We start from the raw sequence: 18,360 nt of genomic DNA, 5'->3' as shown, positions 1-18,360 counted from the left end.
AACGACCAGGGATACCGGAGAGACGCGGGCCCAAGGTCGCCTGGGCCGGAACAGCTCTAGCAAGGACCCATTGCGAGGTGTCCCGTGTCTGTCACAACCACAGAAGCATCGCCATCTCCACGCGAGAACCATCACAGAGGCTCGGGAGGAGGAAGTACCGCTAGAGACGAGGGGGGCGCCTGCACATGGGAGGCAGGACCACCCCCGCGACCGGCCACAGACCCCACACCACACCCACGGCCAGCAGCATCGCGCCTGTTGGGGAACGCAGTAATTTCAAAAAAAACGTACGATCACGCAAGATCTATCTATGTGATGCGTAGCAACGAGAGGGGAGAGTGTTGTCTACGTACCCTCGTAGACCGAAAGCGGAAGCGTTATGATAACGCGGTTGATGTAGTCGTACGTCTTCACGATCCGACTGATCCTAGCACCGAAGGTACGGCACCTCCGCGATCTGCACATGTTCATCTTGGTGACGTCCCGCGAACTCTAGATCCAGCTGAGATCGAGGGAGAGTTTCGTCAGCACGACGACATGATGACGGTGATGATGAAGTTACTGACGCAGGGCTTCGCCTAAGCACTACGACCATATGACCGAGGTGGAAATCTGTGGAGGGGGCACCACACACGGCTAAAAGATCAACTTGATCAACTTGTGTCTCCATGGGGTGCCCCCCTCCCCCGTATATAAAGGAGTGGAGGAGGGGGAGGGCCGGCCCTCTATGGCGCGCCCAAGGGGGGGAGTCCTACTCCCAGTAGGAGTAGGTTTCCCCCCTTCCCTAGTTGGAGTAGGAGAAGAAGGAAGTGGGAGAGGGAGAGAAGGAAAGGGGGGCCGGCCCCCCTCCCAATTCGGATTGGGCTTGGGGGGCACCTTTGCTGCCTCCTCCTCTCTTCCACCATGGCCCATTAAGGCCCATTAACTCCCCGGGGGGTTCCGGTAACCTCCCGGTACTCCGGAAAAATGCCCGAACCACTCGGAACCTTTCCGGTGTCCAAACATAGCCTTCCAATATATCAATCTTTATGTCTCGGCCATTTCAAGACTCCTCGTCATGTCCGTGATCACATCCGGGACTCCGAACAACCTTCGGTACATCAAAACACATAAACTCGTAATACTGATCGTCATCGAACATTAAGTGTGCGGACCCTACGGGTTCGAGAACTATGTAGACATGACCGAGACTCACTTCCGGTCAGTAACCAATAGCGGAACCTAGATGTTCATATTGGTTCCTACATATTCTACGAATATCTTTATAGGTCAAACCACATAACAACATATGTTGTTCCCTTTGTCATCGGTATGTTACTTGTCCGAGATTCGATCATTGGTATCATCATACCTAGTTCAATCTCGATACCGGCAAGTCTGTTTACTCGTTCCATAATACTTCATCCCGCAACTAACTCATTAGTTACAATGCTTGCAAGGCTTATAGTGATGAGTATTACCGAGAGGGCCCAGAGATACCTCTCTGAAACACTGAGTGACAGATCCTAATCTCGATATATGCCAATTCAACAAACACCTTCCGAGACACCTGTAGAGCACCTTTATAATCACCCTTTTATGTTGTGACGTTTGGTAGCACACAAAGTGTTCCTCCAGTATTCTGGAGTTGCATAATCTCATAGTCTGAGGAATTTGTATAAGTCATGAAGAAAGCAGTAGCAATGAAACTGACACGATCATAATGCTAAGCTAACGGATGGGTCATGTCCATCACATCATTCTCCTAATGACGTGATCTCGTTCATCAAATGACAACACATATCTATGGTTAGGAAACATAACCATCTTTGATTAATGAGCTAGTCAAGTAGAGGCATACTAGGGACTATATGTTTGGTCTATAAATTCACACATGTACTAAGTTTTCGGTTAATACAATTCTATCATGAATAATAAACATTTATCATGAATTAAGGAAATAAATAATAACTTTATCATTGCCTCTAGGGCGTATTTTCTTCAGCGCCGCCGCGAGGGGTGGGGGAGGCTGCAGTGGATGGCGCGAAGGGCCGTCCAGCAATGCCGGATCCGCCACCGAACAAGCAGGCTCGGGCAACAGTAGCTGGGAGATGGCGCCGGGGACGCGTCGGGGAAGGAGCTCGGGGCCGCAGGCGGAGGCGCGTGGAAGGGTGGGTGGCGCCCGCGACGGGCTAGGAGGCGCGGTAACGGAGGAGCGCGGCGAACCTGGGGTGGGGGAGAACGGATCCGGCCGCTCAGCACGCCATGGGTGCACCGCCGCCACACCGGACCAGCAGGGCAGCCATCGCGTGGAGGGGGGGGATCGGGCGCGGAGCGGGGCAGGGGTTGGGGGCGCGAATGGCCAGATCTGCCCCGCCGCCACCTTCCTAGGGCCCGGCGCGGCTCCGGACGGCCCTCCGGCGGCGGCGATGCGGGGAAGGGCAGCGAAGAGAGGCTACTGCCGGCGGCGGCTAGGGTTCCCCCCGTGCCGCCAGAGGAGGGCGACGCAGGGGGAAGGGGGGCTGGCGGGCGGGCGAGTCTACATCACTATTTGCAGTGCTGCCTTCGTGTGTATTCGGTTTTCAGTTCTCCACTACCGACCACGTGCCATAAACATACTCCCTCTGTTCCTTGATATAAGGTGTATAGATTTTTGAGAAAAAATCCAAAATATAAGGTGTATTGCGTTTCACCAGTCGTTTGAATAATTTTTTAAGGGATTTGATTACATTTCCATATATAGGTCAAGCTCCTCTATTTTCTCATGTCAATTAGTCAGGTGCAATCTTGCCCAAAACTTGTGAAATTTTCCCTCCACGTGCGTTCTTTAATTTCCGTGCCAAAAACTATACACCCTATATTTAGGAATGGAGGGAGTACAAGATTTACTTGCCCTTGGGTTTGCAAATTCTCAGTTAGGATCAACTAACGGATGGGAGTTACAGTTCTCAACACATCTAGAAATAGCAGAGGCAATGATTCTTCGGTGTTCTCACCCCACTGTGATTCATTTGGCACTCCGTTGGATAATACTCCCTTCGTCCCATAATATAAGACGTTTTTTTGACACTCCACTAATGTCAAAAACCGTTCTACATTATGGGACGGAGGGAGTAGATACCGTGATTTTTTTTTTGTTGGGGCCACACCTTGGACAGTTAATTGTAGGATCGTTAGGAGTACTTCGTTGTGATAGTCATATACATTCTTGGACTGAAATGGCACTTTGTGAGCAGTTCATTTGTTTGTGAATCTGTGATAGGCATATAACTTCAGTGTAGACTAGAGAATCGTCCAAGTGAGCTCGGTGTGCATAACCTGTTTTTTTTTTACAAGTCTACGGTGGGCTTATGCCTGCCTGAACCTTTATTGCCAACCTTCAGGGTGTTACGGATCTCAAGGAGAACAGAGAGTACATGGGGTTTAAAGGAGGGAAAAAGGGGGAAAACAAAAATGCATGTAACGGAAGGCTATATTCCCCCGGCAAGGTGGAACAACATGGAGCCCCAGTCCCGGAGCCTAGTTTGCTTGTGAATATTATTACAGCGGTGGGACCAGAGTTTAAGATCATCCGCAGCGGAGCTTGCAACATCATGAAGCCTAAGTTGTATGCTCTGAAAAACCTTGGTGTTCTGTCTTTTTCAGATATTCCAGAGAACGGCCAGCAGAACTGTTGAGCTTGTTCTGTTGTGCCATTCACCCTCCCATGCTTGAAGCAGCCCCTGCGGTGCATCTGGACAGAGGCTGTCCAGCTCCACCAAAGTGGAACCAGGTGCTGACATCCGAATAGGAGATGGTCGATGGATTCGCAGTGGTCGCAGAAGGGGCACGCGGCAGAAGTGGCAATGTCCCATCTGAAACGTCGTTCATTCGTGAAGAGGCGGTCCTTGCGGGCAAGCCAGAGGAAGATTCGGCATTTATTTCAGGCATAGTTTCGCCAGATGGCCGGAGAGAGCGTGTCTGTAGGCTTCGTCCTCCAAACCGTGTGGTATGCTAGCTTAGCGGTGAAAGGTTTCCCAGCATCCCTTGTAGTTCTCCTGTCAGCTACCTGCATATTCAAGTTTACCGTGGCCAAAATAGTGCATAATGCAAGCAGTTCGCATTCGTTTGCGTGAGACAGCCTAGGTGTTAGGTCCAAGGTTAGGTTGTTCGAGGCCATAGCCCGTGCCACTGAAGTGTGGACTCGGTTGGAGTGTGAAAACAGGGCCGAGAATTGTTGGGCTAGGGTTTGGGATGAGTGAGGTAGCCATAGGTCAAGCCAAAAAGAGGTAGTGGCTCCATTTCCGATGCTGACCCTGGTGGTGTCACGGAAGAGGGCGAGGCCTTTCATGATGTCCTTCCAAATCGGGGCATGCTAGTTGTCCGACATGCCCACATCATTAGCGGTCGACCAGCCATATTTGGGGACCATGTATAAAGAGGTAGTGTGCATAATCTGTTAACATGATGATATTTTGTTTGAAATGATCTCCACTTGAGTGACCTTTTTCTATCACCAAATTTTGGTAGCAGAAACTGCATATAAATCAACGGTGTGAATGAAGTAATGCAGAGTAACCTATCAAAAGTTGGCCAGCAATGTTGATTTCTCACGTCTCCAAGACTCCAACCAACCATCCAACCAGCCAAGGAAGAAATAAAGACTCCCGTTTACTACTACCAGAGTTCCATTGATTAGGATTACAGCTCCAAACATACATTTGTCATAAAGACACAGAGGACTACCTCCCATTATGTTTGCAAATTCTTCAGTTTGCACCAACTTGCTGATGGATGGAGACTAGAGACAGTCAGTGTCTATGCATCTGCGTGACATTGTTGTCATCTTTTCGACACATAAAAGCTTATTGCCCAAGTACAGAATACATGATATTTGTCTTTTCCTAATGGATAGATGATGAAACATAAGAAAAATGTTCAACTTGAATTCATGTTGAGCATCAAAGTAGTCGCTGCCTCCATTGTTGGGGCTTCTATGTATTCATTCATGCATCCAAAAGCTCCAACCAGCAGGTAAAGTCCTCCCTTCCACCTGACCATGCGCCAGGGTTTAATATATCGATAATTTTCATTTCCATGCATAGTCTCAGTTAAGGCAATCACCAATAAATAGTCTCAGTTGACACATTGCAGTGGTAACTAGTTAATGATCTCTTCATCTGCTTTTCTTGTTTATTGTTTTCATCCCCTGAGCCTGACGAAGTTAATCAGTTGAAGATTCTCACTAGCATTAGTGCCATATCAAAAGAACAAATCTAGAAGAGAACTCTGTCTTTTCTGGATGGAGGGAATAACAGGACTAGCAGCACAGCATGCAAGCAGAGTAGCAGTAGTACCTAGTTTATGATCTCTTCATCTGCTGCTCTTGTCTGCGCTTATTGTTTGTTGTTTTCACCCCCTGAGCCTGATGAAGCTGCTTCATCATCTTCATATGAGAAGTTCGTGAATAGAGCAACCAAACGATCAAATTAACATGCAAGAGAAGTTATGTTAATTCACCTCCCGGTTTGGATGACATGCTGGCCAATAAGTGTTGCGACAGCATATCTGTTGCCTAAACAGCATCCTTGTTTGCTAACTCCAATTCGTCACAATAATTCCAGTACTTGGGCCACAACATGGCTTCATCATCATCCTCTGCATCCACCAGGAGGAAACAAATATGAAAAATTAGTGAACAGAGCAACCATACGGTCAAAATAAGATGTAGGAGAAGTTATGCTAATTTACCTCCCGATTCAGATGACCTGCTGGCCAGGAAGTGTTGCGACAGAATATCCCTCGCCTTGACAGCATCCTCATTTGCTAACTGGCGCACTTCCTCACAGCAATTCCTCTTTTGCTTGGCACTCAAAATGGCTGCATCATCCTCCATTTCTATGATTATGTTATGCAACACGCAGCAGGTATAGATTGTCTCACGTATATTAACGGGGCTCGGCATCTCTCCCTGCAGGTACTTCCATGTGTCTTTGAGCCTTGCGACTGCCTTCATAGCACAGGTTGTGGCTGAGGAGTGTCTCCTATTGAATTCCGCCTTGTAATCTGAGTGATAGTCTTCATGGTAAGGTGTGAGTAGCCAGGGGAGAAGAGGATATCCTGCATCACCAATTATGTATTCCCCGACTTCTGGTCCATCTAATGCTACTTTCAGCTTGCTGCCATTCAGCAAACTGCCCTTCTCGCACTCCTTGAAGAGATCAGAGTCGTACAATCTGGTTAAGCGGTTTAGTCTACTTGTCGATCCAAACCAAATGTTCCTGAACCTCATCTCTGGATCAACGATGACTTGCATCTGAGGGCTCTCAATCTTCTCATGGTCGTAGTTTGGTCCAAATGTAGTGTCAATTGTACATATAACACCGCAACAGTTACGCATATTGTGGATCTTGTCAAACATGGATTTGATCTTATCCATTTGTCTGGAGTCTGGCCAGCGGAAGTGGTGATCTGCTTCCTGCCACACAGCAGCAGCAAACCTCTCAGTTACCAACAAGACTGTTGACTCGCTCACACCAAGAGAGGATGCTATGGTCTCTGTTGGCTCAGTACATTGCAACCTTCTCAAAGCAACTACTACTCGATCTTGTAAAGACAACACCCTCCCGTCAATAAAGGTGCAGCTGTTCATATCTTCCATTGACGGCCCCATCACCAAGCTGCAGATGTAGCTAAAGGTTTTTCTTGTCATTTTGAAGACAGACTCGAATATTTGGGTGTCCTCTACAAAAGTTAAGGTTCCTGCATAAGAAAACAAAATGTAAAAGGCTCATAAGAGCAGCTTAGGTGTAACATTTAAAATAGTTAAGGTTCCTGCAAAACAACATAAACTTAGCAAATGAGGGACGCCGGCCAAATCAGAGAGTAGCATTGGTCAACAAATAGGCATTACAAAATGATAAAAAGCTACTCATCTATTTTCTTCAGAGAAAAAACTAGTAATAGATGCCGATGAAAGGTAGAAAAACAAAGAGAATAGTTCAAATAGCCAGAATATAAACAGAAAAATTTAAGATGAACGAGCAATGCTAAATTACCTCTGGACAAGAAAGAGAGGCTGACATTTGTCTCCAAGTTGTAGGGGTTAGCTGTGTACAAGACGTACCATTTCCTTGGATTATCACCTCCACATGCATATGCCCTGACATGCTCAATATGGCTGAACTTGTCCCACTCAGGGCCAGATTGTGTTGTGGCTATGGAAGCGAGCAGTGCTATGCTGCATTGTAGCTCCAAATACCTTGGGTTTATACGTCCCATGTATTCTGGGAGTGCATCCATGACTTTATCTCTGAGAGAGAGCCCCTGGAGTGCAGGAACACCCTCCAACACGTTCAACTTTGGGCAATCTTCAATTGTAAGCTTCTGCAGTCTGGGAAGATTAGTGATCCTCTCCAGGTCATGATTGTCATCCAGGAACAGCTCAACCAGAGATGGAAATTTCTCTAGAGAGATGAGACCCTGGATAGATTGTATGGACATTTTATTCAAAGCCCTTGCCTGGGAGGCAAGGCCAGGAGGAAGACACTTCAATTTGCAGTGGCTTAGCCTGAGTTCATGCAAGAAAGGAAAAGCTTGCACTTGCTCCTCCCACTCCCACACCTCCCATTCCACCATTCCTAGTAAATCCATATCACGCAATCTCGGAAATGCAACCACCATTTGGGAAGTACGAGGACTATGGTGATGGTAGGACTGCATGAATTCAGGTCCAACACGCTTGATGGTTGGAGCACGGTTGATCTGAATGAACTCCAAATAAGGGAGTTGGCACAAGCCATCAGGAAGCTGTGTGCAGCAAGCCAGGTCGCAAATGAACAAAATCCTCAAGCTATTGAGGGGCAAATCTGATGACATCATCCACCTTGGGAGCCGTCGGCCAAAATATCCTTCAATGGAAAGAAATTCTAACCTTGGCGGAGGGCAGAGCTCATTAAACACCACCTCAATTCGCTGGTGCACTTCCTCTTCAATCAGTCCATTGTCCCCCAATATACTACTGCATGTTAAGTATAGGTTCGTAAGATGCACCTTCTCACTAAGCTTTGCCTTTGTTGCGGACGAGGAAGCAGTTACATTCTCCAACCCTTGTATTCCAACATGCTTGAGCCGATAAAGAGGGCCCAACTCATCCAAACTACACCACTCACCATCTACCCTAGCTGGGAACCCACGTAATATCCTCAGATTTGTCAGATCACGGAATCCCTTAGGTATGCCATTTATACTTGTGCTATTGAAGTTAAGATACCTTAGATGCCCTAACTTTACAATGCTATCTGGTAGTTTAACAAACTGTTGGCATCCTGTAAGGTTAATGTACTCCAAGAATTTCATCTTTCCAATGCTATCTGGAAGACTAGATATATCAGAGTTTTCTAAGGACAAGTACCTCAGGTGCTTGAGTTTATGCACAGATTCAACCAATGCAACAATACGTGCAGAATTTGTATGTAGAGTTCGTAGACATGGAAAATGAACAAGCGAATCACCAGGCTTCATATTTATACTGCCAACTGATATTAGTGTCCTCAGTGTCTTTTGTGGTTGCAAAGAACCCCAGTCCAACCCATCTGATTCTGATACTTTGCCTTCTAGAGATATTCGAAGAAACTTCTGTGCACTGAGTTTACTAACAATATTTGTTTCACTGCTGTGAGCGGCTAGTGCCTCATCTCTAGCCACAAATTGAGCGAATGAGCGCACAACGTCATGCATGTTGCAAACACGTTGATCAACATACTCTACATTTGGCTCTATAAGGTTTCTTAGTATCAGCTCCTTATAGTACTTTCTACCTAGTTCTTCCAAGTCATCTGAGGTTCCCTGAAGAAATCCTTCACTAATCCACATGCCAATTATGTTGTCTCTTTTGAACAATGCAGTTTTGGGGAGAAGGGAGTAGCATAGAAAGCATTGTTTCATGCTGGAAGGTAAATCTTCATAGCTTAAATAGACTGCATGGTTTAGCTCTTCGGGCATTCCAGATACTGACCATATAGAATCATCCAGAACCATCTCCCAGTCACGGTGCTTATTGTCCTTTTGGCACAAGAGTCCTCCCATTACTTTGACAGTAAGAGGCAAACCATCACATTTTGCAATAATTTGCAATCCAATATCCTTGAGCATATCAATTTCATGTCCATTTGTCTCGCTTGAGACTATCTGCAAGCAGGTTTAACTGACACAGTAAATGCAGAAAAGTTTGCCTTTTTAGGAAAAATAGCAGTTTCTGGGGGCTTAGTGCCAATTCAATGTTAGTCAATAATAAATTCATAAATAAAAGAAAATAATAAAATACCAGTTAATATACTACCTAAACTGATTAAACACAGGTCTTGTTTGATAGCTCGGTTTTTTCGAAGTATTCTAAGAATACTACAGTTTTTACAGTTACCATGGTTATAATTACCATCAATTGTTTGGCTACCACTAAAAATTGTTCCCCCCCCCTCCTGCCCCATCGCGTCAGCCGAGAGGAACGGAGCGAGCAGATCCTGCTGGTCGAGCTTGCTACACACTACATAGGCATCCGACTGTTGCTCCTCTCGCTTGTGCGATTTTGTCCTACGATTTTGTCGAGTTTGCTAGTGTAGTGTAAAAAACGCTCTTATATTACGGGATTGAGGAAATACGTGCTAGTCTTTGTGCATGGCTGTTCGGTTTTCAGCGGCCAGCTAGTTAGGAATACATGTGTTATCACAGCTAGAGCTAATTTACATTGCCGCATACAGCATAGAGAAAGAGGTCACAGTAATCACAATACTCCAAAATACTTTGATATGCTGAAACTGTGGTGTTTCGTACCAACTGGCTAAAATATACTATAGTTTCCAATAATTTGGTTTCTGAAATTTTTTGCTATCAACATATAGTTAAGTTACTGAGGTGGTATAGAGAGTTTAGCTTTATGAAAAGGGCTAGAGATGCTCTTTATATATCCTAACTTGATACGAACCTATCAATCTGGTATAAGTCCAGACTTGGTCCCAACCGCTACCAACCGGCAGAGTGCGAGCTATATCCTTCTTCTGGCTTGGGCTTGCACCTGCTATATTGTATTTCCCATGTGACGGCTCAAAAAATAATACATGTGGGAACATATGAGCATGAGGTCTATAGTGTGTGGTGGCAAAATTATAGTGCCCATGTGTTGTATCTTGTATGTATCTATCTTGCAACCTCAAAAATAAAGATGGCGTCAGGCCACTCCTGGGCTCCAAAGAAAGCTGGACATGTTCTTAGCATTGTAATGCGGAAACTCAAATGTGGCACCCTAGTTATCACAAGTCCCTAGGCAAAATCTGAGGTGGCACCATACATATATACTCCCTCCGTCCGAAAATACTTGTCGGAGAAATGGATGTATATCCATTTCTCCGACAAGTATTTCCAGACGGAGGGAGTACTAGATAAAGAGCTAAGATAAAACGCTCAAAAAACCATGCATTGAGAAGGTTGTATGTAAACACCCATCATGCATAAGAGACGTCCCACCGTGAGTGCCTTATTATCTTGCTCCAAATTAATTATGGAGCTAGTAGTTATTAAAGATGCATGTAGTTTCGTTACACACCTGTTTCTTGAGCAATGACCAGGCATCCTCCTCCTCTAATTTGTCGACATGGTGGTAGGGAAGCTCAGCTTTCATCCCTCGGGCTACTTTTTCATCTCTAGTAGTGATGAGGACTCGGCTACCTCGAGCCACAACATTATCCAAGGGAGTTTTAAGCACATCACCCCACGCTCCATGGTTCCATACATCATCTAGTACCAGGAATAATTTCTTTCCTTTCAAGGCAGTGGTGAGGACTGACTGAAGCACAACCAATGCCTTTTCACCTCCATGTACACCCCCGGCGAGCGTGATGATTGTCCTTAGTAACTCAACTTTGTCAAAGTCCTTGTTGATGCTTAACCATATTGTGTTGTCAAACTCGGCCTTCATGGTTTCATCATTGATGACGTTCTGGGCAAGAGTAGTCTTGCCAATCCCGCCGACACCAACAATGGCCACGACCATGATGTTGGTGTTGCCCTCTTTTTCAGCTAACATGGTCTCAACCAGCGCTCTTGTGTCTTCTTTGATCTTCTCCCCAACTACACCCGACCGGTCAAATTCCCCTGTCGTCTCACGGTTGGGATTAGCAGAACGAGTGACGTGCACTTTGCTGCTACGATCTTCATATGCACCAATATTGATGAAGCTGAAAGCAGCACTTCGCTCCTTGATGGTGTCAAGCCTCTTGTTGAGTGCCTTGATGCGGGTGCCGATGTCATGGGCATGTGAGGGATTCTGCATGCAAAAGAGCAAGGGGTTGAAGCACCCCACATCTAGAGTGGACGAACGGCGCTCCATGGCCTTGAGCTGGCAGAGGTCGAGTATATCAGCAGCTTCGTACATGGCACGCTTGAGCTCGCCCACCCACTCTTGCATGCTCTTGTCGGTGATGTTTCTCCTGTCAGCGTCGGCGAGGAAGTTCTTGAGGTCCCTAAGTTTAATGTCCATCTTGTCGATCTCCCGTCTGAATCCAAGCAGCATGTGCACCTCTTCCCTCGCCATCTCCGTTAGCATGTTTAGCACATAGGATGCAAAAGCATCCAGGACCATCGCCATGTTTGCTGCGTTTCTGCTGTAACAAATTTTAACCACATATCATATCTTCCCTGCCAATCGTTGCAGCTGAAGATTGCTAGCCAAAATTATTGAAAAAAGGCAGCACTAGAATCCTAACATGGGCCGATGAGGAACGAGCTATAATTCATAAGCATGGGCAAGCTACCTAGATGGACAGATGCAAGCAAAACCAGCTGAACGTAAAGAGAGGGATGCAAAATTACCTTTAAGGTGGATGGATGTTGGGTCCTGCTTTGGCTCCTCTCGAGCAACTTGCTGTACACCAGTACTGGTGAAGGGCTAACAACGATGAGGCACTGTGTATATATAAGCCAAAGGGAAAATATATACTTAGTTCTCTAACCCTGTCATGTTACTAGATTAAATGCAACTTGTATGGAATTAAACATAACCCCCACATCGTGATCAACGGATCCATCCGCACGCGTTGAGCCTTGGATTATTCAGCAGACCAGCCTGTTAGCTGGCAGCTAAGCTAGCCGATGTATGATACGATACAATTGATGCCGCGTCTGATGTTAAGAAACACCAACACAATATAGTTGTACCTAGATATATCCGTCTCTTATTAAATGTTGTGCAGGGAAGGAAAGGCATAAACCAGGACCCAGGAACATCCTGGTATTTTCCGGAAGCAAGTGATGTGCAACTGAAAAATTGGCTGTTTGTTTGGAAGCTAGCCAGAACCAAAAGACCCTTTGTGATTCAATATCATAGTTTCACACTAGCCCAACTTGCTGCACAATGTAGTACTCCGTACATTATACAATAATAAAGGCCTTCTGATTGGTTAACTAGCACTAAATGTCGCCATTTTCTACGGATATTTTGAGGCCTGGCAGTTTCCTAAGACTTCTTACAAGGTCGACCATCGGCCGGCATAACCTACTAGGTTCCAATGCCCTGCCTTGTGCGTTACACAACTGGCACTTGATGTACACGAACTGCATAGTGTAGTGAATGAGGCAATATTATCAGTACTATAGAAATGGAAGACTGAAGATCCCTCAGTCAAATTCTGTAAGATCGTCAATCAGGCAGAGTCATCCTTGGTGGAATCAAAATGAGTTCTGCTGGCTATGCTATGCTTTTACTGGACCTAACAATGGTGTGTGTTGCTTAAGTAATTCAGAGATGTGTACTGACAGTGAACTTGGCTACTTGTAAATACATTATGACGCTGGAAGCCTGGATCTGAATTAGACTGGCGCTCTCATCAAGCACGGCAAATACGGATGTACTGTACCAAACAAAAAAATGTGCAGATTCCAAAATTACCACTAGCAAAATTAGGGATCAAAGAGTGAATGGAACAAACGGAATGGGAATGGGGCCTGGGTGCGGATGCGGTGGGTCCAGGACGTACTCTGACCGGGGCGGCGCCGGTGGACGATGTAGAAGACGGCCGCGCTGCCCCCGGCCCCTGTTCGTCGGACAGCACCACCGGCGCCCACCACCTCACGGCGGAGCACCCCAGCCCCCCATCCCGCTGCACAGCAGCGGCGCTGGTGGCGAATCCTCCTGTCGCGGCGGCATGACGGCGGCTTCGCACAACCGTCCATCCAACCAGAGAGTCGCTCCGACGGCGCCGCCGGCGACCTTTCCCTCGCCATCGGGCCCAGCCACAGCCCGACAACCTGCTCGAGGCCCGAACCGGGATATGCTTCTTCTCAAAAAAAAAAAAAAAACCTCAATTGACCCTAAAAAAAAAATGTACCCTTCAAATTGTTTTTTTTTTTTGCGCTTATGTAGCAAATACTAGTAGAAATTGTAGGCAACTGACTAGTTGCTATGTGGGCTGGCCCATATAATTTTTCGGGTTTTCATTTTTTCCATTATTTTTTCCTGGTTTATATTTTGTAAAACATGAACTTCTTTCTGAATTTGCAAGCATTTTTTAAATTCATGAACCTTTTTAAAGGCCAGTAATTTGTTTTCCAAAATCTGTGAACATTTGTCAAATTCCGCAAACTTTCATGGAATCCAGCAAACTTTTTCAAAGTAATTAATTTTCTTGTGACCTTTTTTTAAATTCGCAAAAATAAATAAAGTCATGAACAATTTAAAATCAATTAACATTTTCTCAAATGTAATTTATAAAAAATTATAGATCTTATCAGCATTTAACGATTTCACCAAGTTTTTAAAAATTGAATTTTTTTTTGGCAATTTCTTTTGCTAAGACACCAGACAAGTTGTAGCAAAAGACGAGGGAAAATAAAAACCAACAAGCGGTTGACAAGAGAGTGATTACCTTTTTTTTTGAGAAACAACATGCTTTATTTCACGTTTCAAAGCTTATAGGAATACAAAGATAATCCGGTGAATCGATGAGCCACACATGACGGCCAGAGTCTAAGGTAATCGCCATTCTAGCTAATCTATGTGCCTACCAGGGGCGGAGCTAGCCTATTGCAAGGGTATGCAACGCATACCCAACATTTTTCTGCTAATTTGTTTTAGTATATATACCTGTATATGCATATATATCAAGCATGGGCATCATCTTACACCTACCACGCATGAAATTCAGCAAAGAAGCGCTCCAGCGCCTCGCTTCCTTACCTGGGCTCACCGTCTACACTGGGCCTTGACTTGGGTTGTTGGTGTTGAATAAATGAGCAACTATCTTTAATGAGGGCCAAAGGCCGATACATATACAGAATGGTAAAGTGCAGAAAAGCCCCTTATATAATGGGGATGTACACAAGAAAATATACACATCTAACACACACCCCCCCCCCCCCAAACTCATGGTGGATCAACAACACTGAGTTTGGAGAGGAAAAAACCATGTTGCGCTCTCGTCTGTGCCTTCGTGAAGAAGTCAGCCAACTGTAACTCGGAGGGCACGTAGTGAAGAGCGAGAGTCTGATCCTGCACAGCAGCACGCACAAAGTGGGCATCCATGCCAATGTGCTTGGTGAGCTCATGCTTCACTGGGTCACGCGCGATACTGATAGCACACGTACTGTCTGATAGTAGAGGAGTCGAGGTAGTAGCACACACACCAAAATCCCCAAGTAACCACCGTAACCAGATCACCTCAGCCGTCAACATAGCCATGGCTCGCAACTCAGCCTCTGTACTCGAGCGAGAAACTGCAGTCTGTTTCTTTGTCTTCTAGGCAATAAGAGAGCCACCAAGAAAGACATAGTAAGCAGACAGCGAGCGTCAATCAGAGGGATCACTAGCCTAGGTAGCATCAGAGTAGGCCTGGAGCTCAAGAGAGCTGGAGCGGGGAAAGAAAAGGCGCTGAGAGATCGTGCCACGAAGATATCATAGAACACGGAGGAGATGACTAGTGGATAGATGTGGGGGCTGAAACAAAACTGACTCAGGATGTGGACATGATAGGAGATTTCAGGACGCGTAACAGCAAGATAGACAAGGCTGCCAACGAGGTGACGATAACGAGTGGGATTAGGAAGAGGGTCACCATCAGAGGCACGAAGCTGAACGTTGAACTCCATAGGAGTCACAATTGTGCGCTCATCACCAAGAGCAGCGCGAGCAAGAAGATCCTGGATATATTTTTCTTGGGAGATGTAGAAGCCATCAAAGGTCGAGCAGATCTCAATCCCAAGAAAATATCGAAGGGGACCAAGATCGGTCATGAGGAACTGGTCGCGAAGGCGAGCCTTAACGAAGGCAATATACTCAGAGTCGTCACCAGTGATGATCATGTCATCGACATAGAGAAGGAGAAGAGTTCGACCACGAGGAGACGTGTGAACAAACAATGCGGGATCATGATCACTGGGCAAGAAACCAGCGGAAGTCACCACAGAGGCAAAGCGCTCAAACCAGGCTCGAGGGGCCTGTTTAAGACCATAAAGAGAGCGACGAAGGCGACAGACCATACCATTAGGAGCATAATACCCCGGGGGTGGCTGCATATAAACCTCCTCACGTAACTCGCCATTGAGAAAGGCGTTCTGGACATCAAGCTGAGAGATGGACCAGTGACGAACATAAGCCACAACAAGAAGAGTGCGGACAGTGGTCATGTGGGCCACAGGAGTGAATGTTTCATCATAATCGCGTCCCTGCTCCTGCCTCCTGCTGAAAACCATGGGCCACATGTGACGCCCCGATTCAATCGTACACTAACCATACACGCAAACGTGTACGATCAAGATTAGGGACTCACGGGAAGATATCACAACACAACTCTAAAAATAAAATAAGTCATACAAGCATCATAATACAAGCCAGGGGCCTCGAGGGCTCGAATACAAGTGCTCGATCATAGACAAGTCAGCGGAAGCAACAATATCTGAGTACAGACATAAGTTATACAAGTTTGCCTTAAGAAGGCTAGCACAAATTGGGATACAGATCAAAAGAGGCGCAGACCTCCTGCCTGGGATCCTCCTAAACTACTCCTGGTCATCATCAGCAGCCTGCACGTAGAAGTAGGCACCTCCAGTGTAGCAGGTATCATCGTCGATGGTGGCGTCTGGCTCCTGGGCTCCGACATCTGGTTGCGACAACCAGGTAGAAGGGAAAGGGGGAAAAGAGGGAGAAAAGCAACCGTGAGTACTCATCCAAAGTACTCACAAGCAAGGAGCTACACTACATATGCATGGTTATATGTGTAAAGGGCCATATCGGTGGACTGAACTGCAGAATGCCAGAATAAGAGGGGGATAGCTAATCCTGTCGAAGACTACGCTTCTGGCAGCCCCCGTCTTGCAACATGTAGAAGAGAGTAGAGTGAAGTCCTCCAAGTAGTATCGCATAGCATAATCCTACCCGGCAATCCTCCCCTCGTCGCCCTGTGGAAAAGCGATCACCGGGTTGTCTGTGGAACTTGTCTGGGTGTGTTTTATTAAGTATCCAGTTCTAGTTGTCATAAGGTCAAGGTACAACTCCGGGTCGTCCTTTTACCGAGAGACATGGCTATTCGAATAGATAAACTTCCCTGCAGGGGTGCACCACATAACCCAACACGCTCGATCCCATTTGGCCGGACACACTTTCCTGGGTCATGCCCGGCCTCAGAAGATCAACACGTCGCAGCCCCACCTAGGCCTAACAGAGAGGTCAGCACGCCGGTCTAACTCCTATGGCGCAGGGGTCTGGGCCCATCGCCCATTGCACACCTGCATGTTGTGTGGAGGCAGAAAGCAGAACTAGCCCCCTTAACAAAAGAGCAGGCTTACGTTCCAATCCGGCGCGCGCCGCTCAGTCGCTGACGTCTAGAAGGCTTCGGCTGATACCACGACGTCGAGTGCCCATATCTTTCCCGCGTAGTTGGTTAGTGCGTATAGGCCAGTGGCTAGACTCAGATCAAATACCAAGATCTCGTTAAGCGTGTTATTATGAAGCAACCGCGAACGCCGACCAGGGCCAGGCCCACCTCTCGCCTAGGTGGTCGCAACCTGCCCTGTCGCTCCGCCACATAGTAATAGTCGGGGGCCATCGGGAGCCCAGGCCCACCTCTACCGGGATGGAGCCACCTGTCCTTCTAGCCCCCACATGGGAATCACTTGTGGGTACTCAACGAGCTGACCCGACTTTAGTCACCATCTGTATAATATGTATGTATAGTATATACCCGTGATCACCTCCCGAGTGATCATGGCCCGGTAATATAGCAAGGCAGACTGACAAGAATGTAGGGGCAATGATGATAAACTAGCATCCTATACTAAGCATTTAGGATTGCGGGTAAGGTATCAATGAGTGTATTAACAATGACAGGCTATGCAACAGAATAGGAACAATCGAAACAGTGACATGCTATACTACTCTAATGCAAGCAGTAGAGAGAATAATAGGCGGTATCTGGTGATCAAAGGGGGGCTTGCCTGGTTGCTCTGGCAAGAAGGAGGGGTCGTCAACACCGTAGTCGATCGAGGCAGCAGCGACGTCCATCTCGTAGTCTACCGGAGAGAAGAGGGGGAAGAAACAATAAATACCATGCAAACATAAGCATGACGATGCATGACATGACAATGAGCGGGGTTAGGTGTGCCCTAACGCGGTAGTAAATGATACCGACGAAGGGGGAAAACATCCGGGAAACTATTCCCGTTGTTTCGCGTTTTTGAACAGATGAACCGGAGGTGAAATGTTGCAGGTTCACTATGCTAGGGACACGTGGCGGGCGAACGGGTTGCGTATTAGGATTCGCCTCGTCGTTCTGAGCAACTTTCATGTACAAAGTTTTTCCATCCGAGCTACGGTTTATTTTATATTAATTTTAAAAGATTTAAATCATTTTTAGAATTTACTTAATTATTTTAAATCAACATTATCCAGAATAGTGTATGCTGACGTCATCATGACGTCAGCAGTCAACAGAGCATTGACTGGGTCAAACTGACGTGAGGGTCCCGCATGTCATTGACTTATTAATTAACTAATAGTTAATTAGATTAATTAGTGATTAGATTAATCTAATTATGATTAGTTAAGTTAATTAATTCTTTAATTAATTAATTAATTAATTAATATTGTTATTATTGTTATTATTAATATATTTTAAATTCTTTTTTTTAAAACGTTCTGGGCGTGGGGCCCATCTGTCATAGGCCCCAGGGGCCTTGGCGGGTTTGGTCCAGCGGGTGCGGGCGCACCCGAGCGAGCACTCGCCCGCAGGGCGGGACGAGGCTGTCGGGGCACGGGGCCATGGGGCGCCGGCCGGAGCGGGACGCGGTGGAGGTTCGTGGCCACGGCGAGGCCACGGAGGAGCGCAAGGCGCCGGCCGGCGACAGGGGGCATGGCCAGGG

The 18,360-nt window shown here is 46.5% G+C and overlaps 1 protein-coding gene across 4 annotated transcripts; it reads right to left on the bottom strand.

Moving 5' to 3' along the window:
- Positions 1–4,612: 4,612 nt before the first annotated feature.
- On the bottom strand, positions 4,613–13,272 carry LOC123135701 (disease resistance protein RGA2). 4 transcript variants are annotated; one of them, XM_044554883.1, is made up of 9 exons: positions 12,987–13,272; positions 11,824–11,916; positions 10,559–11,612; positions 7,017–9,147; positions 5,710–6,720; positions 5,479–5,616; positions 5,316–5,404; positions 5,083–5,173; positions 4,613–5,011 (listed from the first exon to the last, which is right to left on the bottom strand). In XM_044554883.1, the coding sequence occupies exons 3-6, from the start codon at positions 11,597–11,599 to the stop codon at positions 5,534–5,536; spliced, it is 4,266 nt and encodes a 1,421-aa protein (XP_044410818.1). In that variant the 5' UTR covers positions 11,600–11,612; positions 11,824–11,916; positions 12,987–13,272; the 3' UTR covers positions 4,613–5,011; positions 5,083–5,173; positions 5,316–5,404; positions 5,479–5,533. The 4 variants fall into 4 exon arrangements, with proteins under 4 accessions (XP_044410818.1, XP_044410816.1, XP_044410815.1 ...); XM_044554881.1 differs by having other exon boundaries at positions 4,613–5,173; positions 10,559–11,615; XM_044554880.1 differs by having other exon boundaries at positions 4,613–5,173.
- Positions 13,273–18,360: the final 5,088 nt, after the last annotated feature.

Source organism: Triticum aestivum, chromosome 6B (genome assembly GCF_018294505.1).
Source record: "Triticum aestivum cultivar Chinese Spring chromosome 6B, IWGSC CS RefSeq v2.1, whole genome shotgun sequence".
Classification (NCBI taxonomy): Eukaryota; Viridiplantae; Streptophyta; class Magnoliopsida; order Poales; family Poaceae; genus Triticum; species Triticum aestivum.
The sequence above is the reverse complement of the archived record's forward strand: the minus strand, read 5'-3'. Positions and strand labels throughout refer to the sequence as shown.

Coding starts and splice junctions, on each gene's coding strand:
- LOC123135701 (XM_044554881.1), bottom strand. CDS start 11,599: ATGGCGATGGTCCTGGATGCTTTTGCATCCTATGTGCTAAACATGCTA. Junction 9,148..10,558: donor GGTCATTGCTCAAGAAACAG/GTGTGTAACGAA, acceptor ACCTGCTTGCAG/ATAGTCTCAAGCGAGACAAA. Junction 6,721..7,016: donor CCTCTCTTTCTTGTCCAGAG/GTAATTTAGCAT, acceptor TTTCTTATGCAG/GAACCTTAACTTTTGTAGAG.